The sequence below is a fragment of the Sebastes umbrosus genome, chromosome 4 (genome assembly GCF_015220745.1).
Source record: "Sebastes umbrosus isolate fSebUmb1 chromosome 4, fSebUmb1.pri, whole genome shotgun sequence".
Lineage (NCBI taxonomy): Eukaryota > Metazoa > Chordata > Actinopteri > Perciformes > Sebastidae > Sebastes > Sebastes umbrosus.
Genome location: NC_051272.1, coordinates 25,147,616 through 25,172,618, shown reverse-complemented (window position 1 = coordinate 25,172,618; position 25,003 = coordinate 25,147,616). Strand labels below are relative to the sequence as shown.

The 25,003-nt window shown below is 39.5% G+C and overlaps 1 protein-coding gene across 3 annotated transcripts in view; it reads left to right on the top strand.

Annotated features, from left to right (window-relative positions):
* The window catches only part of abcc8 (ATP-binding cassette, sub-family C (CFTR/MRP), member 8), a 62,027-nt gene that overhangs the window by 17,631 nt on the left and 19,393 nt on the right, over positions 1–25,003 (top strand). For all 3 annotated transcript variants that reach the window (XM_037767847.1, XM_037767848.1, XM_037767849.1), the window contains 13 exons: positions 1,289–1,453; positions 1,558–1,713; positions 5,487–5,621; positions 6,869–7,031; positions 8,817–8,857; positions 9,403–9,548; positions 11,794–11,908; positions 12,924–13,043; positions 14,296–14,368; positions 14,475–14,580; positions 19,655–19,687; positions 21,893–21,931; positions 22,321–22,419. In XM_037767847.1, the coding sequence (XP_037623775.1) occupies positions 1,289–1,453; positions 1,558–1,713; positions 5,487–5,621; positions 6,869–7,031; positions 8,817–8,857; positions 9,403–9,548; positions 11,794–11,908; positions 12,924–13,043; positions 14,296–14,368; positions 14,475–14,580; positions 19,655–19,687; positions 21,893–21,931; positions 22,321–22,419 (1,391 nt within the window). The remainder of the gene's footprint in view (positions 1–1,288; positions 1,454–1,557; positions 1,714–5,486; positions 5,622–6,868; positions 7,032–8,816; positions 8,858–9,402; positions 9,549–11,793; positions 11,909–12,923; positions 13,044–14,295; positions 14,369–14,474; positions 14,581–19,654; positions 19,688–21,892; positions 21,932–22,320; positions 22,420–25,003) is intronic.

Below are 25,003 nucleotides of genomic sequence, written 5' to 3'. Positions count from 1 at the left end.
TTGCAGTCAAACTTTATATTGTTTTCTTTGCAAAGATAAACCAGTCTTCAGTCTTTTTGCCCCATTAATGGATCCCTACGTTCTGTCTTAAAGACCCTAAAAACTTGGTTTCAAATCTTTTGTGTATAACATTACACTCATGACTAAATAGGCAGCACTATAAGCAAAATTTGGGTAAAAAGGTTATCCTTAGTTATTATCTATTAAGAGCTTCATCCGAACTGTGTGTGGTTTGATCAGATTTGACTGACAGTGCTGACGGCATAAGCAAACGTCCACTTCAAACCAGTGAGATGAGCACAGACTGAGATTCTGGGGAAAGGTTAACTCTTCCTGAGAAAGCATGTAGATGTTGTCAGAAATAAACCCAGCTTCAGTAGACCTGACAGACACGTCACATGGCTTCTTTCTGCCTCTCAAAGGTCATCAAAAACGTTTCATGAGACGTTCATGATGCCCTCTCTCCCCGGTACACCTGCCTCAATGGTGTACTAATTTAATCCTCATCAAATATTAATGAGGCTTATTGCTGGCGGGGCTGTCTCGGTTTCTTAGATTCCACACAGCCCAGACGGCCGTATCAGACGGCCACTCAGGCATCCTTCTGTAAGAATAACTCTTCCATTATTCGTTTGAAAGTCCCATCCACGCGAGCCAGTGGAATATTAAAAGTTAATTGGAAAATGGTTAAAAGACTTGCCAAGCATTCAAAGTAAAGACTCTCGACGGTGTCAGTTTGGAGAGAAGACTGAAAATAGGCCTATTAGTGACAGCAATTGGTAGCAGGATACTGTTTATGGGCAGTAGGATAAGAAAGAGACCAGATAAATTTCAAGGATGAGTGGAGTTGAGGCACATTTCTAATCAATAATTTGTAATCTCTCCTGAGTGAATGATCTCTCCCTGATGCAGAATTAATTAATCTTTGCAGGAGATACCTTAGCCGTGTCTTGTAGCTGAAACACATTCTCATTTGGTTTCCAGCTTAGACTCCACATCTCTGCTGCTGTGTGATACTCTGAGGGCTCCACTTCGCTTCAGTTTTATTGAGTTTCACATGCGATGTTGTCGCCTGCTGTGAAATGGAAATGATGCATTTTAAATGGATACCCTCGACTTTTGAAGTGAATTGGAACAATCTTAGTTGAAGGCCATCACTGACAGAGTTGAATCCAATCCTGCAGAGTTCAGCTTGTGTTACTGACCTTGCCAAGGTCCCTTCCCATCTAACAATGATAAACTGATCGATACCTCTACCTTCCCTCTCCCTACCTGTCTGTGCTTCCAGATGAGGTTGCTGGGGATCTATTTCATTTCCTCCAAGGAGTTTCTAGAGAACGCGTACGTGCTGGCCGTGCTGCTCTTCTTCGCCCTGCTCCTGCAGAGGACCTTCCTCCAGGCCTCCTACTATGTGGCTATTGAAACAGGCATCAACCTGCGCGGGGCCATACAGGTACAGCACATACTCCATGTAACACATGACTTTTTACCAAAACATTATTATTGACTCTCTACTGTTTGTCCACATGGTGGTGAATGTGGTTGTCTTCTCACCAGACCAAAATCTACAACAAGATCATGCGTCTGTGCACCTCCAACATGTCAATGGGCGAGTTAACTGTTGCTCAGATCTGCAACCTGGTTGCCATAGATACCAACCAGCTCATGTGGTTCTTCTTCCTCTGTCCCAACCTGTGGGCCATGCCAGTACAGGTAAGAAACATGTTTGTTTACTCTATTAAGTAATCTTGCGTTCTCATGTGTTATCTCTGTAAGAGCTGTAGCCCCGACTTGTAGTTACCTTTTCAAGTAGGCAGCGCACGTCAGCGACATGCGTAGGCTTCGTAGCTACGCCGTAATCCCTTAACTCACAACTATGAATCAATTTTACATTGCGTTACAATGCATTGTGTAGTATAATTTTGTTATTTTTCCCATTTGCTGTCTTTCTGTTATTGCATTGCTCTTTTGTTGTATTTTGCTGCACTGTTTATTGAAGTATATGTGCATGCCGCAAATATTTATTATTTATTTTTATATTATTATTATTCAGTGTGTTTTATTTTCTATCTTATGTTATGTATTCTATTCCATCTTATTTTTTATTTTTTTTAATCTTATTTATTTATTTTACATTAACTATGGTATTCTATCCCTGTTTTTATGTTAATTTTATGTCTTGTTTATGTATTTTATATAGCTGCAACAATTAATCGATTAGTTGTCAATTATTAAATTAATGGCCAACTATTTTGTTAATTGATTGATCAGTTTGAGTAATTTTTTTTAAAGAAGAAAAAGTCAAAATTCTCTGATTCCAGCTTCTTAAATGTGAATATTTTTGGTTTCTTTACTCCTCTATGACAGTAAACGTCTTTGAATTGTGGTCAGTCTTGGGCTTTGGGAAACACTGATCAACATGTTTCACAATTTTCTGACATTTTATCAACCAAACAACGAATCGATTAATCAAGAAAATAATCCACTGATTAATTGACAGTGAAAATAATTGTTAGTTGCAGCCCTACTATTTTTTTTTTTTGTGTTTTCAAAGGTGTTTGTTGCTCTGCATTTTTTCCACTGGATTGTTGTGTTGTGTTGTGCTGCATATACTGTATATCATGGCATGCATCAGCCTCATGAAGCAAAGCTCACTTTACGATCATGTGGGGAATAAAGGATTGTACACAGAGATGTGAAGGCTGAGAAAGGAGCGTCAGGTGTTATAGCCCCTGTGGGAGTTAGAAAAGATACACTGCAAATGTGTGCAGTCGATTGCACTCCTGTGACCTTCCCGCTTGGTAAAGCTGTCCTATAAATGGATTGTGTAATTCATAGCACACAGTAGTACTGTATAAGCAATGTTATTATTCATTTAGTATTAAGTCCTCAGGAGAATTTAGAGGTGAAACCAGACATCCCTGTAAATCATAAAAATAATATTTCAGCAAACCCTGGAGGTCAGTTAGTTTCTCAAGGAAATGCAGCGTCCCAGGAAACCTGCTGGATATACAGCTTTGTCTTTGAAACTGGAGTTTATTTTGTTCCTTTTTCTCTATTCCTTCTGCTCTATTCGAGATATTCTCTTGTCATATTTACCCGCTGTTTCTTTCTTCCCTCTGGCCTCTATCATTTCATCCATATCAAATGTGAAACCAATTTTGCCTGAAATAGAAATACATTTGTTACACACATTGCCACATTTACGTTTACCTGCTGCTGCTGCATATTGTTCATTTATTTACACTTCATGTCAGTGGAGGTGCATGGAAATCAAAGCTCTGAGAAACCAGAGATAGCTGGCACGACTCGGAAGAACAACAACCATAGCTGTGGCAAAGATGACTGAGAATATATGAGGATTTTGAAGCCTTTTGAATACTGATTGACCGCAAGACTTTAAAGAACACATTCATTTCATGTTATTGTCATTTAGAGAGGGAAATGGAGATGATTTAGACATAGAAACACAATCAGTCACATGATATTTTTGACGGCAAATAGTCGTACAACGCTTTTGTAATTCAATGTTGGCATAATGTATATAATGTGCCTGCTGATTTACAACCTGTTAAAGCAAATCTTTTCATTAGTGAAGTAAACAGATCTTTTTTTTGTCACAGCAGCACAGGTAAAACATTATTATTTCATTAACAATGGCTAAATTCCATCAAGTGTCCCAGTAAGCCAGTGAGGCAACTTGCGCAATACCAGGATCCTGGAACTAGCCCACCTAAATGTAATGCAGCTGTTTTTAATGTTGTCTCCTCCACTTCTGTTTTTCCTGCTATGACAAGCCAAACTGTCTGCTGTGAAAAAGGTCTTTTATGTATCAAAGGCTCAGTAGACTGGAGCTACCAGCTTATTTAGCTCACATACTGTGTAAACGAAACACACGACTCTTTTGCTCAAATTTATTTCAGTGTCTCCAATTTCCCAAGCCTGTCAGGTTTAGACATTCTTTACATTTTAAGCTGCTGCAGTTAATTAGGAAGTAAAGGGTTTAAAGCTGCTTATTGAATCGCTTGTAGGTGAGATAATCACCAATTACAGAAACATTGTTAACATTTAACTCAAAGCACAACTCTGCCTAAATATAGCCGCTAACATTGTTTTTTAGACATGAGGTGTTGAGGGAAATACTGCAGTTAGGAAGCAGTATGGCAAATTAGAGAGAGTGAAGATACTGTTACTGTATGCAGTTTGAAGCTTTCTTTGTATTACTATGGCAGGCGTGCGTGCGTGTGTGTGTGAACGTTTATGCATGTGACGAATGTTGCATGCACCGTTTTGAGAGCTGCACAGCAAATTTTATTGTACAGAAAAATGTTTGCAATGACAATAAAATCATTCTATTCTAGTTTTACAACCACACGCTTAAGTCAGGTGTGATTTATGTGAGAAGCTGACTGAAACCACGTGGGGGTTGGTGGCTCCACAACTTAACATTGCCATGTAAATGCCATGGTTACATAAGACTCATACCTAAGAGGCAGCCAGCCTCTGTAAAAAGGTGTTAGTTTTTATAGAGTTATTAAAAAGGAACTGAAATCACATCCTGCTGTTCTTCAATCCATCACTCACCTCGTCCCCAGTGGCATGCATTATACTGTGACAGATAAAAGAGAGACAGGGTGTGTGAAATGTCATCCATCTCCATCTGGTTCTCTGTGTCCTGGGGATTCCTGAATCAGGCATGTGTTCAGCGTGATGCCAAAGACGGTGGGTTGGCTGGCTAGGAGCCAAGGACAGGTGGAGACGTGACTCATCTCTGTTGTTGGACAGAGAGAGAAGAGAGAGAGAGTTAATATATGTAGAGGATGAAAAAAGCTTTCAATTTGATCATTCGTAATTCATTGTTCAATTTAGTGATGTTGGATTAAAGAGTTGTGTATTTGAAATCCAGAACCTTGTAAAAGATGTGCTGCTTTGCTTTTTCCTTCACATGTAAGCATGTATGTCAGTGCCTTGATTGGAGTCTGACAATATCACATCATTCAAATCCCTCCTCAAAACCCACCTGTTTAAACTGGCATACTCTCTCTAGTACTCATCCGCACCCATCATATGTGTCTGTACAAATATGTCTCTGTCATGTCCTGTTGTTTTAATATTGTTTTATCTGTCTATGTTTTAATTGATTCTTGTAAGGTGTCCTTGGGTGTCCAGAAAGGCGCCACTAAATAAAATGTATTATTATTATTTATTATGAATGTCAGTGTGTACATCCAGTTAAATAATGTCTCTTCAAAGGCTGCAGAAATGAGGGTTTTAAGCTGTATGTCCCTTGCGTGACGTATTCTTGCATGTATGCTCAAGGTCACTGCTTCTCACAAAGCGGTGCACTGTGGTGGTATGGTTTTCAGACGGTCAGTGGGGAGCGTTGTGTAACTGAAGACCGCCTCTTTGGAAACCTTGTATTTCTTATTTTTCTCTCCACAAGGTTAATATATATATTTTCTTTCTTTTTTATCCTCAACTCTCAGATAATTGTGGGAGTGATCCTGCTCTACTACCTCTTGGGAATCAGTGCCTTGATTGGAGCGACCGTCATCACTGTGTTAGCTCCTGTACAATACTTTGTGGCCACAAAGCTTTCCCAAACACAAAAGACCACCCTGGTGAGTAACATTTATTGGCTCTTTGCTAGCGGCTTTGGATGGCAATGTCTGCTGGCTGGGCAGGCAGTTGTGCGGTCAGTCCACCACTTTGGTCCAGACTGAAATATCTCAATAACTATTGAATGCATTGCCATGAAATGTTGTACAGACATTCACGGTCCTTAGAGGATGAAGCCCGCTGACTTTGGTCACCCACTTACTAACGCCACCATGTTTTTAGAAAAATGTTGCATGAATTTGTAAGAAATTTTGTACACACAATCAGGGTGACCAGAGGATGTATCCTAATGACTTTGCTTGTTGCTTGCTTGATTCTCCTGAATTTTTAGCTACCATCGGCAGGTCAGATTTTTCAGCTTTCCTGTAAAATAGCTCAACATCTACTGAATGGATTGGCACAATTTTTTGGTACAGACATTCATGAGCCCCTGAGGATGAAATTGGACTTTGGTAATCCCTGACTTTTCATCTAGTACCACAATGAGGTTGACATTTGTTGTTCAGAGTGAAATTTCTATAGGATGGAATACCATGCAATTTGCTACTCCGTCATCGGGTCAAAACTTCAATTTCTACAATACTTTGGTTTACTTTGCAATGAGCATTAACAGAAACATGTTATTCCACCGTGTGTGGTTACCAACAATCTATTCACATGTTGAAATGAAATGCAAACAGTGTCTTCAATGTGTGTGGGCTCTGAGCTGCGTCTGTTTCAAAGAGATCATGCAGAAACTTTGCAAACAGATTTGGTCAATATTGGTTTGTCCACATCACCAGGTAATGAAGTGGATGTAATGATGGTGTTGAATCGTGACATTACATGCTTCTCTCTCTCTCTGTCTCTCTCTCTCTCTCTCGCTCTCTCATTTTGTCTCTCTATCTCTCACACACGCACACACGCACGCACACGCACACACACACACACACACACACACACACACACAAACACCTCAAAACATAATTATTTATCTCCTTGACACAAGATATCACACAAGGTATACTCAGTTTGCCTCAAGCCCACTGCTACAAAGCAGCTATTCAATAAGCCCAGTCAAACGTAATGATACTGTTTCCTTCAGTCCTTGATAGAGCATGATGTTATACCAGGGAAAAACACTTTTTTTGATAGCTTCGATGTTTGAATCGGCAATTGAACCCAGGAAGTAGAGGTGATTACGCTCATGTTGCCCTCTGGCTGCTCCTCTTCATGGTTGTTTAATCAAAGTCTTTTTTTCCACTTGCAGGAATACTCCAGTGAACGTCTAAAGAAGACCAACGAGCTGCTGCGGGGCATCAAGCTGCTGAAGCTGTACGCCTGGGAACACATCTTCTGTGACAGCGTGGAGGGGACCAGGGGCAAAGAGCTCACCAGCCTGAAGGCCTTCGCTCTTTACTCATCCATATCCAGTAAGGCATTTTGCTTCCTCTACACACACTGAACTTTGCTCCTTCACATTTGAGCTTCATGAAATAATGCACAAAATTAAATGTTTCTTCCTCAGAAAAAACATCCACAGGAAGGCACATAGCTTTAGGCTACTTCACTATTTACTTGGCCAGTGTGTTTCTATTGTAGTTCCAACTTTATTGAACCTCACAATTTCCAGTCAACATCTATAATTCAACACATAAGTGTAAAAATAACTGGATGTAAAGGTAACTAATTATTTATTTACGGCTAAAATGTCCCATTTACAGTACCTAAGATGTAGCTGCACAATATGGTCACTCAATACTTATTTGTTTTCTAAAGATTGCTACCTTATCTTCTTCCAGGTGAACAGCTGCTACAGTCTGCATGGCTCCAGTCCTGTAATAGACTGTGTCCGATCTAAATTCAATAATTGCAGATTTAAAAGGAGTAAGCGTCAAGCGACCATAATTTCCTCCCTGCCGAGAGGGAATAATGGAATAAAACAAATTTCATGACAGTAATAGGAGCCAAGATTTATTCACCAATAATTCAAAGCTGAGACTAAACTGTCACTGCAGGAACAGCTTGTTTTTATCTTGACATCCATTCATTTCTTTGATAATATTTCATGACATTTTGAATATACTGCATAGTAGACAATGGAGGAATCACAGAAAAAAATTGGAAGAAAAAAGGAAAATTGTCCTTACACGGGTCTGTTGTTATTACCTAGTATGCTCTAGAGCTACAACTTATCGACTGAAAAAATAATCTCTGTAAATCATCAATTAATTGTTAAAGGTCCAGTATGTAGGATTTAGGTGGATTTATTGGCAGAAATGGAATATAATGTTCATATGTTTTCATTAGTGTATAATCATGTGAGATTTGTTGTGTGTTCGTTAGCTTAGAATGAGCCCTTCATATCTACATAGGGAGCGGGTCCTCTTCATGGTGTCCACCATGTTGCTCCACCATGTTGCTCCACCATGTTTCTACAGTAGCACAGAACGGACAAACCAAACACTGGCTCTAGAGAGAGCCTATCACATTTTTACATTACCTGCAGGCCACCGTAGTTCTATGACACGCTTGAAAAGGAATGGGTGAGCAGAGGGGTATTCAGTTGGTTGCAATCTGTAACCTCACTACTAGATGTCACTAATCCTACAAACTAATCCTTTGACGTAATTTTTCATTCAAAAATGGCAGAAAATCATGTTTTTGGCCTCTCAAACATGGAGAGTTCCTGCTTTTCTCTGTTTTATATCATATTAAACAGAATATCTTTGGGTTTTGGCCTGACAAAACAAGACATTTAAAGACATCACCGTGGACTTTGAGAAACTGGGATGGATATTTTTCAGTATTTTTCAGACATTTTATAGACCAAACGATTCCTTGATTAATCTAGAAAATAATGGTTAGTTGCAGCCCTGGTATGAACTTGCAGACTGCTGATCTAACAGAACAAACCAGTCTTGTATTTATGAGTCTGTCTAATTGGTTACAAAAAGGTTTATGAAATCGAAAAATGTTGAATATTCTCATCCCATATGTAAACAAGTAATCATTCAATTTAAATGAACCTTAGAAAACAAAACAACATTTTAACAGAATATCTGAGTTGACATGGATGAACTACTGCCTTTTTGTGAGAATGTACCGTAGCAATAGAAAAAAAATAGTTCTTCTCTACTTTACATTGTTTATTTTCACTGGTTGAAGTCTTGTAACATGCCTTCACATTCTCCTGTCTGTTTCTTTTCTGCTTTCAGTTTTCATGAATGCAGCTATTCCTATCGCAGCTGTGTTGACGGTGAGTTTATATTAGCTCTACCATTAATTCACCTAAATGTAAATTATCCAATATGCTCGAAGATGCTTATAGTTGTGTCTAGTTAAAAACCGAGCCGATAACTACTGAGCAGAGTGCATCCTGTTGACTTCCCACTGTGTGAAGGACAGAGCAGAGACAGTGCCAGCGTCCAGTGACATTTCACAGTGACTCTCTGACAGCATCACACTAAATCCTGTCTGTATTTATAGAAGTCCTTCATGGTTGTAGACTTGAGCGGTGACAAATTAAAAAAGTCCGACAGATACCAAGGAGAGGGGCGATTATAAACGACAGACGTAGACAAGTGATTCATCTTTGATTCGATGTTATCATGCTCCTCAAACTCTAACTTAATAGGACGTCTCAAGTTCAACAGCAACTTGATGCTGACAACCAGAGAGGGATTTCTGTTTCTCCTTGAACGGGCCTCGAGAGACTATCAGCCAGTCAAACAGTTCAACGGTTTAAGTATCTAAATCCATGAGACTAACCTCAGTCATTCTGTCCTCCCTCTCATCCTGCAGACGTTTGTGGTTCATGTTCACATCTCTGAGGACGCTGATCTGTCCCCAGCTGTGGCCTTTGCCTCTCTGTCCCTCTTCCACATCCTGGTCACCCCGCTCTTCCTGCTCTCCAGCGTGGTGCGCTCCACCGTCAAGGCTCTTGTTAGGTGAGAAACTAAAATAGTGCAATGTCCGATTTATTATCTTCATGCAGATTTCTTTTTAAAATAATGACAAAGAATGCAGTTTCATAATCTGAGCTAGGAAAGACTGGTTTGTTTTTGTTTTTGAATGTTAATTGGTTATGAAATAGTCTTGCGGAAGGAGATGTTAACTGCGATAACAGAAACACTACTGACAATTAATAGAGTAGTGAAAAGTCACATTATTAGACGAAATGCTTGACCTTTTCTTGCAGCCATTATTGGATCGACCTTTCTTCATGTAACGAAGTGCTTAATTTCTCTGTTGTTTTAGTGCACTTGTCTCTGGCACTAGAACGTTGTGCCTGTTTATTTTCAATTAGCTTGGCAGTCAAGACATCTGTTGTGATTAGGCTGCTGCAGAGTTACAGATCTCTCTCCCTCCGTTACTGAGGATGCACAAGTCAAGAACTCTCCATGTGATGAAGTTGATGCACAGTGTAGTGGAGGGTATATGTAGGTATATGGGGTATACGCACCCCTTTTTCTGTCGGTTTACAGTACAGTATACCCACCTATCGGCCAAAAAGCCATTGGAATATATAGGAGAGTATAACCATATCCTCTTCGGTAACCTACTTATCTACCTACATGTATTACACCCTATCAACGACCACTACATCACTGCTTATGTCTGCAGAGAGGAGTGCTAAACTGCACAAGATGTCTTGATACATTTTAGGTAGAAAACAAGTAACTTGAGAATGACGGCCGGGTATCCAGCGTACAGCAGACTTAACTTTCTAAGGTAAACTTTCACCACTCTTAAAGGTTAAGTGTTCATAAAAAGGCAATAGAAAATGAAAAACACAACATACTGTACTGAACATTAAAATGGTTCCCCTGAGCTATGAGTGAGTATATAAGTGCAAAATAATTTAAGTATTCGCTTTCCATATATAATTAGACAGGAAAATGAGACAAAGAAAAAAAAAGGAATTTTCAACATTTGGCTGTTTGGTGAATAACCTGAGGTGGTTATTAAGGCATCTAGATGTATAATCTCTACATGTGGATTATTAACAAAATCAATTATAAATTAATTAACTGCTTAAAAAAAAAAACAGTCTTAGAAGGATGTCTCATAGTCGATGAAGCAGAACTGTTTTCCTTGAGACTGTACAGGCAATGAGAGCATGTCACTTTAAATCCCATCATCTCCGTCTTTATGTCTGTGAAAATGATCACAGGTCAGGAGTGTAATGAGATGGGATGATTAAACTGACATCACACATTTTCTGTATGGGCCTTTAGGAGGCCAGCTAATACAACTGTGCTGGTGTACAATAAGCACCTGATTTTAACTATAGTGGCTTTTCTTTCTTGAATGCGGAAGCTGCCTGTGATCCTTTGAGATGTCTATTTTGGGACTATGTGATCTGACACACTTTGTTAGACACCAGGAATAAAAAAAGCTTACAGTTTATATTCAGTTTATCTTCACACCTCAACATGAGAAAATGTCTCTGTTGTGGGAGAAAAGGCTAATTAGGTAATATTGTAAATGCAAAGTCATTGTGCAACTTTAAATATATTTAGAGTTGTCATTTGGTGCTGAATAAGCATCAGTTATTCTTCTTGGACTGAAACTCTTCATGTTTCAAAACTCATTCTCATTTCATAATGCTCTTGTGATAATATCCATCATAGTGACGTCACTACTGCAGTGTATTTGCTCTAACACACAGGCTTCACTGTGACATGTTACCTGTACTTCTCTACTGTATACTGAATGTCTTAATCAATGAGACTTATGGTCACTCAGATGAGTAAATTGAAGGGAATGAGTTTCAGTGTCAGATCTGACATTTAGCACAGATTTAGTAATCAGATTTAGATTACCTGTATCAGGGGAGCATTTGTTCTCATTTGGGTAGTGAAGTAGAAATTAGGTGATTTAGCTCAGAGATGTAGAGTTATGTGAGCGTGTGTGACAGGGAGAGAAAGTGAAAGCTCGTTGTTAGTGAACCATGTCCCATAGATTTTCCAATTTGTTTCACTGAATGAACGACGTGACAGCAAACAGCAGGGATGCTACATGAATTAAAGTGATCTCATTCAAAGTCTGTGTTGCTTGTGTGTGTTTACTGTGGTAGTTGAATACAGCATAAATGATCCATTAGTATGCTTTGAATATATTATACAGATTAATTTTAGTTTTCATCATTTAGTGACTTGATTTCTCTGTTTCTTTCTGTTTAATCTTTAGCGTTCAGAAGCTCAGCGAGTTTTTCTCAAGTGATGAGATTGGAGAGGAACAGGAGCCCAGAGCGATGTTAACCTCTGGCTCCAGCAATCACAACCAAAATAGATACCAGGCTGTGGTAAGTACATGTGCACACGTTTTTTGGGGTTGGCTTGATTTAGGCAACAAGGTAGACAACGTCTGTTTCCAGGGATGTTTTTGAAACGTTTTTATTCATGACAATAACTCACAAACCACAGTGGGCCTATATAGATATAAAGCATGCTATTTTAATCCATTTTTTAAATTTAAGTAATGAAGTAGCGCGATGTTTTCACTCTCTTGCCTTGTCCTTTCCTAATGTGGACACATAGGGGATGTGATCATACACAACAAAACAAAAGGTTAAATGCTAATTTAACATGGCAGATTGAAATTCCCTTTTCAGTACCATGGATAGCACCACTCAGCCAGGTGTACCAAAACGTTTATGAACTTCAATAATAAGAAAATAATCACTAAAAGGAATAGCACAACGTGCTGTCAACATAAAATAAATAGGCTACAGTATATGCGTACTTGTCAGTCTGCTTTGATGATGACTTCTGTCTTCCTTTTCTGCTTTCCTGTGGAGGGTTCATCATGTGTCGCCCCTCTTTTACCCACATCTCTGCAAATCTCTGGACCAACCCCTGGTCCATTGACTGAGATGAACAGTAGACTTTTCAGCGTTGAGACGTTCATCATGTAGCCTAGACGTGGTGTCTTCTCTTGACACACAAGCATGAGCGCTGACAGTGAAAGTCCATTTCTGATGTTATTGTTGTTTGCACTATAGACAGTTCTCAGATGCAGCAAATTACTTAGATACATTTTTATTTTAGCTATTTTATAGGGTCTATTGATGAAGTAGCATTAATAACTGTGGTACCGGCAAATCACAACCTGTTTGTTTCTTACTATCCCCCCTGCCTCTGCGTCCAGACTGTCTCACTTTGCTGTGAATGTTGTTTTCTTCCTCCACCTTATTGTCTTCCTATTAATATCCCCATTTACCCCTTTGTGCGTGATGTTACACAACCCTCCTCTAGTCATCCTCTAAACCTTTCCCTTCATCCTCCTCCTCTTCCTCGTCTTTGTCCCGACACCTCAAGCCCCTGAAGGTGGTGAACCGGAAGCGCCCCCCGAGGGACGACTGGAACAACTACAGCTCACAGGGGGACCATGAGGGCGACATACCCTTCCAGGACGTGGACCAAGACATCTGTATCAAGGTGAGAGAGAGACAGACGGACAGAGTGTGTCATCCTCCACCAGATGCCATCTGGTCAGAAACAAGATGCAATATTCCTCCAGGTTTTATCAAAAAGCTGATGTGGTGATGTAGCAGTTAGAATGGTCTTTACAATTGTGAACATTTTACCTTTTGTTAAAGGTCAATCTTTTCAAATTACACAGACTGAGTTAATGGGGACAAACAGACTCTCTCTCCAGGTTTTGTTATGACCTTTAGAGATTTCTATGCTATGAAGAACAAGAATCAGTGAATGATGTTTTATAGTTTTCCTGTTACGTTTTCCACCCTCTGCTGGTTTGGAATAATCCAAAAGATGTTATAGATTAGAAGTGTAATTGTAAATTATTCCAATCAAAAGGGAGCCTGAAAACACAGAGCTTTTTACGCCTCTCTGTGGAGCCTGAGGGAACAGAAAGGCACAGCTGGTCAGAGAGTGTTAATAAATACACTGATGTTTTTTGACTGTAAAAAAGCTTCAGGTAAATTGGTTATTTAAGATGAATGCATTTGAAAATGAATATGAACCTACAGAATAAGTTCTTTTCTGGTATTTAAAGACAGCAAATTAAAACCATATCTCATATCATACATATATAGTCATGGGTGTGAAATGGAGATTGACAAGTTAAAAGAAGAACAATGCTTGGACTTTGGATGAATGCCCAGACCTACATCTACATAGTGTTATATATATACTGTATTTTATACAGTACATACTGTGCCTATTTTTTACGTAACAGATAAATCCCATCCACAGTATCTCTGACTTTTCTGAATGGAGACTGATTGCTCTTCAACAGCCTTTTCAGATTTGAAATAAATGGCCTGAGGTTTCGTCATCACAACACAGTCTGTACGTCATACCGCCGAATCGCAGATCACATTTTGACAAAACTTGGAATGATTTGAATAATTTCTTGGCACTGCTGTTTTCAACGTTGCACTGACTTGCACTATCGACATTTGTTATTAATGTAGGAGAATTATCTTTCTAGCTCTGGACAATTTCAAACTGCAGTGATTCGCCTGCTCAATTAATTCTCTGTATGTCAATCATACGAGTGATTCGCACCAGTACCCTCCTTCCCCTGCATTAAGGGAAAAGGAATGAGGTCACATTTACTTCTTATTGCCTCACTCTGCACCATTTTGGATGGATGGCATGTTTACTGTTTACTTGTTAAAGAGCGTGTTAATCTCAGTTTGAGTCTGTGCTCTGCTTTCCTCAGATAACTAGCGGTTATTTCACCTGGACTGATGGACCACCAACACTTTCTAATGTGGACATCAAGATTCCTTTTGGTGAGCATCAGGCAGTGTGATGCACAATCAGCCTCCTCAATTCCTCTCCTTATTCGTCTCCTTCTGTTACTTACCTGTTTACGTCATTGCCTCTCAAACCTCTCAGGTAAGATGACTATGATTGTGGGCCAGGTGGGTTGCGGAAAATCGTCCCTGTTGCTGGCAGCGCTGGGAGAGATGCAGAGAGTATCAGGAGCAGTCAGCTGGAACAGGTCAGTTATACATTCACTGTTTTCTGTCTATGTCAGTCAACTCTGATACTTCAGTTAAAGCATTTTAATCTCTTTTTAAATTTAGAGGATTGTCTCATCAGCCGGAGAGACTGAGAGGTACTCTATGTAGCTCTAATTAAACTAAGAAAACAAGGTCCTCTTTGAAAATAATTGCAATCATCCTCTAAACATCAAGTTGCCAGATGGTGCAGGAGGATGACGCTAATCAGTGTTTGTCCTAATTATCTGATATTTAGTGTGATTAAGTGTCTCCTGTGCCTAAATGAAATGACGCACTCTGTGTTTGAGGGTTTCCCTTCAACAGGGAGGTGCTGGTGTTATAAACATAACAGTATCTAAACAGCAGTCGCCCCAGTATATTAACCACCTCCCCATCCATTCAATTACAGAGCAATAAGATACATGTGCCCTCAGAGAAATCCATGTACCGCATGTTATACAGTTCATTCTCGTAATGAAATTCAATCTAGAGGTGAAAGGTTAATTTGAAGAGGTGCTCCTCATGGAGACTCGGACCATCCTGGTCAATATCATGGCAGGTTTTTCTTCCTCATACTCCAACTCATGCTTTTTAAACCTCTCTGGTAATTGGTATGTCAGGGAGCTTTTATTTATGTGTTCTTGCAGCGATAAACTATACGTCCCTGACAAGGAATCGCAATTAGCATCAAAATCAGACCTCTTAACATGACATGGCAATATAACAAATTGATTTGTAGGTCAGTGAAATAGAGCTGATATTGCAGCTTTTATGGCTGATAGATAGAGTGTGGTGGAAGGTGAGGATCCTTTCATGCACCACTGACCCTAATTTAGTCAAATGCAGATGGGGAAACATCCCAACAGACTTGCTGTGGCTGCAGGCCAGAAACCCACCGTTTACAGAAGACACCTAAGCACGCCACGCTAACTTCAAACGTCTCATTTCCATTAAGAAACTCTCCTAAAGTTTTGGACTACATCTAGTTCATATTTCTGTAGAGGTTGAATGCACTTGTTGTAAGTCACTTTGGACAAAAGTGCTTGCCAAATCAGTGATTTCACACCTTTATAGCTGGAAACTCCTCAAAGCAAAGCAATCTCTACTTTGGACCTCTTGTAACAGGTGGTAAATTTCTGAGTTACGAGCAGTTTTATATATATATACTGTATCTATACAGTATATTCTATTCTGAAAGGTAACTTACAGTTTGTTTCAGAGCTTTTGCCAAGCGGCTTTTCTTTCACTCAGTTTATGCGATTTAGATATGCAACTTTAGTCACATGTCATGACTCACTGGGTAGAGCGCATACTATTAAGGCTGAGTTGGTACCGCAGTGGCCTGGGTTTGAGTCCAGCCCATGTCATCCCCTCTTTCTCCCATGCCTTTCCTGTCTGTCTCTCTCACTATCAAAATTTAGCAGAAATGCCCCAAAAAATGTTAATATACTACAGTGTAGTTCACTGTACATTAGAGCAAGTCAGGTGGATATTGCTATGGCAGTAAGGTGTATGATTGTCCATAGGTGTTATGATTAATTGTGCATTGATGCTTGAATATATATTTTTAATTTATATTAATTAGCAATGTAATGTGGATGGTTCAGTACATTTTGTGATTATGATAGTGATTATTTGTGTGTGGACTGTTGTACTAAATAATTTCTCTGCTCTGATGTAACCTTCTGCAGAGCACATTTGAAATAGCTCGGCTGAAACTGAATACACATATCACACCCAATGCATTCTGGGAGTCATTAGCCTCTATCTCCTGCATCTGAGTATCTCATCACCTCCCCAGCATAGCGCCGATATCAGTCTCCATATGTCAACAAAGTTTAGTTACCCCCTACTTGTTTCTCGTGGTGTCCCTGGCAGTCAAACACACACACACACACACAGTTCCTCCTTCTGTCCTGATGCCAGGGCCGGGCTGGCACGCCCTCTGATATCAGGCTGGATTGTCGACCCTGCTGGGTGCTGAACCCTCTCACTTATCATGTGTCCCGGGGAGAGACTAAGGAGGACTTGTCATTTAGACTGTACCCTCCTGAAGTACTCAGACACATTAAGAGGAGTTTGTCTTTATGTTCCCACTATGTAAGTTGTTGTTATCATTGTGCTGTGTTTCAGTCAGGATCATTTAGAGCTACACATGGATGAAACGTTGTATCTGGGAGGGTCTGCAAGTGTGCAACAGATTCAGCGCAGAACAAAAACCAGCAGATACAAATCACTGAGATAAGAAATGCACATAAAGCAAATAGAGGATCAATGAGGCTTGTATGTGCCTGACAGAAGTAAACAGCAGCATGACTAATCAGAAGAGTGTTTGATTCGTTTAACAATGATTTGTGGTTCAGCTGTCACTGATCAGCTGTTCATGTCGTCATAATTAAGTAATGAGAACTATTTTGGTTACTTGACACATATCACATGATCTCAGCAGATTGAATTGCCCAGTTTTCATGGACGTTTCATTTTTCTGAGCTCTTTAAGGACTTCTTGTCCAAGTTGGTCTTTAATGTTGAAATTGACCTTTTGGAAACAGCAGTTGACAAAACAATCTCACCACAAAGTCCACTGTTCGGTCAACTAATGTTTCCAAGATCAAGATCAAGTTTTTCGTCAGTGAAGTCACTTCTTTTATTTGCTTTTCCTTGAACTTTAGGGCAGTATGTAACATTGATACAATACCACAGCAGTATGACAACATCATCAGGAACAAGTTGTGCTTTATGCTTTTAGTGTCTCTATTCGCTGTGTTAGTCGCTTGCTTTTGATTCGTTTTTGATGAGATAAAACTTGCTAGTGGGTCAAATTACAGCTCATGATGGACGGCATCTTCCTTTTTGGTGGGGTGACGTGTTTACCAACGCTGTATTTTCCAAACACAATCCGTCATTTCCATCGATGGGACCCCCCAACCACCACCCTTCCTCACCCACCTGCTCTCTCACTCCAAATATGGCATAGAGCAGGGAGCGTCTCTCTCATTAAAGTGGATGACTATTTGTAGCTTGACCTCAGTATCCAGTCAAAGCAGTGCAGGTTGGATGTCTTGTGTGCAGAAAGGACCCGAGTCTCAAAACTTGCCAGCATACTGTAGCCAGTTGAATAGCGGGGTTGGGACATAAACTGTACCTGCTGAATTGATTAACTGCAACACATCAACTGGTTGACCCTGTGTCCCAAACCAGAGTGGTAAACGAGCACTTTACTTTATATTGTTTGTAGCTGGGTTTCAGTTATTGAACTAAAAAACAAGAAAAACAAGTGAAGAAAAGATCTTCTTTAAGAGACTAAAATTAATGTTTGTTGACAGCAGTATTATCAGTCACTATCAGGCGTGGTCATCACAATGAACATGCACCATTACTCCCGGTCATCATTAGGGGACTTAAAGTTTTAAATGGACGTTTAAGTTAATTAAAAGATAGTTAGAAACTGTGGGAAGTTCCTCAGCCTGGCTTTGAAGATTAGACTTGAGTTTTTTTCGCTGCAGATAGAAACTCGTTCTTGTACGACTCCCTCATGAATTCTCCTCTAACGTGACCTTGAGGTGTTGATTGACGTGAAGGGGGAAATAGTCCTCGGTGCTTCAGTCAGAGATGAAAGCTATGAGCATGATTACTCTGTTTTACGATGGCTGCAGGATAAAAACAATCAGTCGTCCATTCAGTCTTCAGTGTTTTTCGAGTGTCATTAGGTCATAAGGGCTGATGAGGTCATTTTCTCAAGGGGTGTTTCCGTTGTGTGTTGTTAGAAACTGCTCGGTTTAGCCCTGATACCAACAACAAGAAAACTGATATTTGACATGTTGATTTTTATGTTGTAATCTCACCACATTTCTCACTTCAGAACTTCTTGAAAAAGCATTCGTTTTCCAAATTGCCCATATTATGTATTTATACTCTTGCCACTTGCCATCTTATCATCTTCGTAACTTGTAACTTCTTCAAGCTTAATTCTCAAATTCATTTTTTTAATACCAGACAGATCCTTCCTTTGTAGAAAACCAGGCACAGCCGGTATTCCTTGAGATATCTTGGTGCACGGATATGGAAAGCCAACCTACATATTATTAACAGCTCGCTATAATTTCAAACTATATATAATTATTTTTTTAATCTCTTGTTTTCCTTTTTATTTAAATGGATTTTTATTTTACTTAATTTAGGAAGAGGACCACTACATGAGCTTACAGTATATGGCTTATTAGCCTCACTTGTCTTATCTGTTCACTTCTTTTTTTCCCCATGTTGTTTAAATTAAAAATAAAATTACAAAGAAAAACAATTTACTTAAAAATGTGTGTTATAATTTTGCAAGTAATCAAGTAAGTTTCTTTATTTTACTTTATAACAAAATATTGAATATATGTAAAACAATAAATAAATAAAATAAGATAAATAAATAAACATACAGCTAAATACAAAAATGTACATTATGTTTTAATATGTTAAATTTTTTTTTTAATTTTCACTAATTCTTAATTGCTTGTTTTATAGATCTTTTCAGTTTAACACCTGCTGTATAGAGTTGCTGACACTGTTCACTTCAATGTCTTTTACACAGTCAGTACACACGGGTGTTTGCATGTATGTATGTGGCATGTCAGAGCTTCATGAATGTCAGTCACCAGTTCACTTTCTAACAGCTGCTGCACTAAACTGTTGTAAATCAGCTCTCGCTCTCTGAGAGTCACCTTCTCAGGATGAAAGAGGTGTCAACTTAGCAAAACTAAAAATACACCGCAGCTTCTACTGAGCATGTGCAAAGCTCAAAACAGCCAATCAGATCTTAATGAATTTTAGATGTAGGAGTCTGAATGTGAATGGTTATGTGCATGTGTGTGTGGATGTATTGTATGTGTGTACACTTTGACACATTTAATTCTAAAAATAAGAGTTTATTTGTTTTTAAAGGCCTTTTCAAATTACATAACCAGCCTTCATAAATATCCCCTGGCATCTGGGAGTTTACATTGTATTTTTACAACTTTTGATAAGGAACAATTGCAGAATTGTTAGATAAACTTCCATTTATATATTTTGTCTCTATTTTCTGCAGCCTGCCAAACATTGACTTTGAGGGAGATCAAAGGTAAGTCAGAGTAAACTTAAACTTTTTTATTACATGTATCATATACATACAGGTATATACATTAAATGAAAAATGAGTGAAGATGAAAAAAGCCCAAGCACCCAAACCTAAAAATAAACCAGTATCATCACATATATTTTAATCGTGCCTTAAAGGACAATTTCACGCTTGAAGATCTGAGACAAAAGTCAAATACATTAAAAGATACCTGCAGCTTGGAAGTGCAAACATGCTGCAGTACACTATTTTTGATGAGAGGAAAGACATTTGATTCAGCTGTTTCACACAAAGGATAGTGGACAGACACTATAAATCCTTGTTATAAATAAAGCTCTGTTTGACAGTTCATTATTAGCACTGGTTAAGCCAACGCAAATAGTGGGGTTATTTTAGCGCATTGGATTAATTGTGGAATTATTGTTTATATTTGTAACTCAACTGGCCTTGCCATTCACTGTTTTTTTGCACTGGAATTAAACACACACACACTAAGGCATCCATGTCGCCCTGCGTATGGCAACAGTATGTCAACCGAGCATTTGACAGCTGGTGTCTTGTCACTGGCTCTTTCTGTCTAACAAGACAGATAACATAGGAAACTTTTAGCTCCTTGTCTATTGATAGCATTATTCTATAAGGGTGTGTCCACAGAACCAAGAACTGTCTGCTGAATAACAGTATAGGACGGCACATATGTTTGTTTCTATAGTCGGGACACAGTGAATAAAGACAGTGTGCAGTGTAAACAGAATACTGCTATGTCAATTAATTTAATAAAACAGTTTTCTCAAGTACATCATCATCCCATAAACAATGTCATGTTACTTGGAATAATTATTTTAATTTTTGCACTTAAGTCATTTCAGAGCTCAGATTTGATAAATAATAGCACTGCTCAGGGTTGGTTTTATTTTATCATACTAACATACTTCCAAATACTATATATATACCCAGTACAAAAAAACAAAACAATAAATGATGAATGATGCATGAAACTAAATCAAAATATAATAAATATAACTGAAACATGACATGGGATGAAAACTTTAAAACTTAACATAATATATAGTATTTATTATAGTAGTCTTGGCCACATTCAACTTTCAGGGCTCCATAACATAAAAAGCCTAAAGTAAAAGCCTACTCCCTCAATCATTTCCAGCTATGTATTACTCGTCACTCACAATAAATTATAAAATTATTCATCCACAGTATTTATCATCTACGTGATTGAAATCTAGAAAACAAATCCTCAGCTCACTGGGATTTTTTCTGGTGACTTGAGTATTTTTAGCCCACCCTGTCTCTTTGCTTTGTGACTGGCGGCGAGAAAAGCTTCGGACAAAATCAGGGTTAGACACCGCTGTCTAGTCAGGAAGGCAGAATGGCATGTATGTGTGTCACCTCGACCCCCAAACATACTAGCCAGTGAAAATGGAGAGTGAAGGAATCAAGTAATTTCATTGAACTTCCCTTTATTTCCCTGGACAATCAGCGTGGCATTAGAAGGCCTCAGCAGTCCCTTTAATTATTTACAAGCGCCAGTTCCTCTCTACAAAACAGAAAGTCAGATCAGTCTTTCTGGTTATTTGATATAAGTCTGCAAGTTTCTAAAAATAGAAAAACATTTACATATTTTTTGGGAAGTTTAGTGTGTATACAGTTTCAGCAAGTATGCACAAATCATTCTCTTCTCACCTCAAACACCCTGCCTTTACAGTTATAGCGCAGCTTACAGAGAGACACATACACTAGATGAACAGGATACCAGCGAACAGCAACAAACATCCCGGCGGCCACAGACCCCGTGTTGACGTACTAATCTAAGCCCGAGGAATCAGATCCTGTGAGAATTGAATGCGTCAGAGTCCAAACGAGTTTATGCTGATTTCCATATCAGCAAATTACAGGAAGAAAAATTGGGAGTGGGAGGGGGTGGGGGGTAGGGGTTATTTTTAGGGAGGATAAGATCACAGCTAATGATAGATGTGTTCATGTAGGGCAGTCGGTGGCCTGTTAGTGTTTGGCCTGTGACATGATGGCAATAGTGAGGGAAGAGTATACGGGTTATTGTGTATGTGTTTGTTTTCTGTTAATCATTACAGGACGGAGATGGAGTGAATAATCAGCTTATCTCAGAGGAAACAGTATTGCTTATTTAATGGGTTTTTGTGTGTGTGTGTGTGTTTGATACTTTCTCTGCAGTCCCACAGACAGAGATGCAGCAGGTGACGGAGAAATCAGGTGAGCTCAGACAATAGTATGGCGGTCTCCATGGAGACGCATCATCATTATCAGCAGAGCAGCAATCCTCATGCTTATCTAGAAAGCCGCTGATAAGATAATAGAGAACAAGATATTCCCTTTGCTCACATATTTACCCCCGACCCTCAGCTGCATATTGACTTCACAAACACACCACAGTCTCTAATGATCTCTGGACCAGCTCTTTATGTACTGAAGTTATTATCATGCATCACCAGCCTCTGAGGCTGAGTCACCGTGATCCAGAGGTTAAACAGTTTCTTAACCTTTGTCTGAAACAAAAGACTGATTAAGAAGTCAAATTGAAACATAGAGAGCAGATTATTGATTGATTGACACTTCTGTGTGTGTTTTAAAACCTCTGGTAGGAAGAGAGGCGCTGTGGCCTACGCTTCCCAGAAGCCCTGGCTGTTGAATGCGACAGTGGTGGAGAACATCACCTTTGAGATGCCCATGATCAAACCAAGGTAAGACTTCATACCTGCACCAAACCAGTGGTTTAACAATGAAGGATGAGAGTGTGTTGCACTCTGCAAGTAGTGGAAACAGATGTGACTTAAGCAGAGATCATTTTTTGTCCAAGTTTTCTGGGTAATTTTATGATTTTATTTTATGACACTAACGAGATGACAAGAAATTAGAGAGAGGTGGGAAACAACATACATCACAGGTCCCTAGCTGACTCAAACAGGGGCGGTTGGTGCTGTAAACCCAGAGGCCACCAGGGCACAACAACCAGTAATACATTTAATTCATTATGCACACATAAAAGTGAGCAAAGTGATGATGGAGGTGCAGCAAGAGGAGGAAACAGACATTTCAGCTAAGTGTTTTTAATCAATGCAGAAATGCGAGCTGCCTACAGACAACTATTCTTGAATGTTCCTCGATGAAAGGATGACAAACGGCAGGTCAAAGGATGGATTTTTTGTCTGACTGTTGTATTAGAATGCATTAGTTTTAGCTAGGTGTACCTGATAAACTGACAACTCAGTGTAGTGGGAGGTCAGGCATATGTTCCTTCAGCATCATCCTTGGCCCATGTAAAGATCTGTTGATAACTTTTTGAGATTTTGCGCTAACTGTATCCAATAACGGACAGACAGTCTGGCTATTACTTGTTGCCTTCGTTGGTTGGGTTGGTTAGGTTTAGGCATGAGGAATCAGATTGTTTAGGGTAAGAATATCATGGTAAGCCAAACAGAGGTAGAGTAAGGCGGGTCATGTAAAGGTCTGGTGACGCCATTCTGCTTAATAATTAGCCATGCGCTTCTGTTTGTTGTATTTTCGGAGCAATGGGATTTCGGAACAATGGAAAAAAAAAATTCCGGGATAACAGGCTGTCGGACAAATGGGCTTTAAGTCCAATCGGACATTTTTCAGACTATTGGGTTTTGTAATAATGGGCCGTTGGAACAATGGCATGGTACCGGTGGAGGTACTGATCTCAGGGAACACAGACATGCTCCTGTAATTAGTTGATTTGTCAAGGTTGCATTCCAACATCCTGTTTTCAATGCAAACTCTTGTTCTAATCTTTTTAGTTTTCTCTTGATTTGTATGTTTGTGGATGTGCTCCGCATAGAACAACACTTTTCAGACTGTAGTCTTGCATTAGTAGCCAGTGTGTGAAAGCTGCCTTCCCTACATTGATTACTGAATTTCATTTGGATGCTTCAGTGCTGTCACTGTGACACCCATAATCACATTAAAACTAGCTGTCTAAGCCTGTGCTAGCCTCGAAGGACATTCCCCTTTAATTGTAACACAGTAATCAATGTGTTGTCAGGCCAAGCTATTAAGCCAAAATAGAGTCAGTAACCTTGCTCCCTGAGGCCGCTGTGGTAATTTGGATGTGTTGACGCCTGATTAAGTCCACACTTTGAGTCCAGTAAAAAAACAAAACTTCCCAAGACTTCCCAAATAACCTGTTTTGACACAGAGACACCTCGAGCCAGGATTTGTCTTGGCTGAAGGTGTCTTTTCGCTGTGCAGAGTGTCTACAGTTTCACTCACGCCTGGCTCAACAACATATGCTGTTTGTTTCGCCTGCGGGAGCAAATCAAAAACACACACATTCCCTTTTAATGACACACTCAAATCAGTCGTACGCGATCACAATTTTCATCCTCACAACAAATGGACTCTCTGAACGGTCAGTTGCTTGGATTTATGGTTGTGACCTGGCTCTCTCTGGGTCTAATGGACTGTTTTCATATCATACATCTAATGGGCCGCTGTGGTTTGTTGCTGTGGAGATGTTTACCCAACCTGCGCCGCCTCTTCACGCTGTCTCCTCTGTCTTTCTCTTCACACATCTCTTTCTCTCTTTCTACCCCGTCCTGTCCTGCTGTCTGTTTAATTCCTGGCAATATCCAGAGAAGCTGACTCACTTTAGGGCAGCAGCATCAGGTGTTTTAAAAAAAAAGATGCTGTAGGGTCGAAGCTGTTTAATTGCCCATGTTTGCTGCTGCATCACTCATTAATTAGCACAAATTATACACAGTTATTTAACACTTTTAAAGTTGATAATGTCTGCTCCTGCCATGATGCATCATTTCTGGCTTCGGAGGTACAACTGCCTTCATGAGTGACCATGTTTATAGCTTGGCTTTTCCACAGTCTTTCAAAATAACATTATTAGCATTGTCATTGTGAGCATGTTAACATGCTGACATTAACATTCAGATCAAAGCACAGCACACAAAGTAGAGCCTCACACAGCTGCTAGCATGGCTGTAAACTCTTGTTAACACAATATTTAACTTTATTATTAACTTGTCATTTTCCAGTGACTTTTGGCGTAAGGTGTGTCTTACAGTGTCCTGCAGTGTTGTAGTCAAGACCACCTAAACCAAGACCAAGTCATGACCGAGACCAGAGTGTAACGAGACCTAGACAAGACCAAGGCAGGGCGCGATGGAGTTGCGACCAAGACCAGACCAGTGCGAGTCCCACACTGCATAACACACTATAAAATGTGGAACATGTCATAGGCACTCCTCAAATTGATCTGAAAGATCCACATTCCCATAAAATCACCCACAGAAA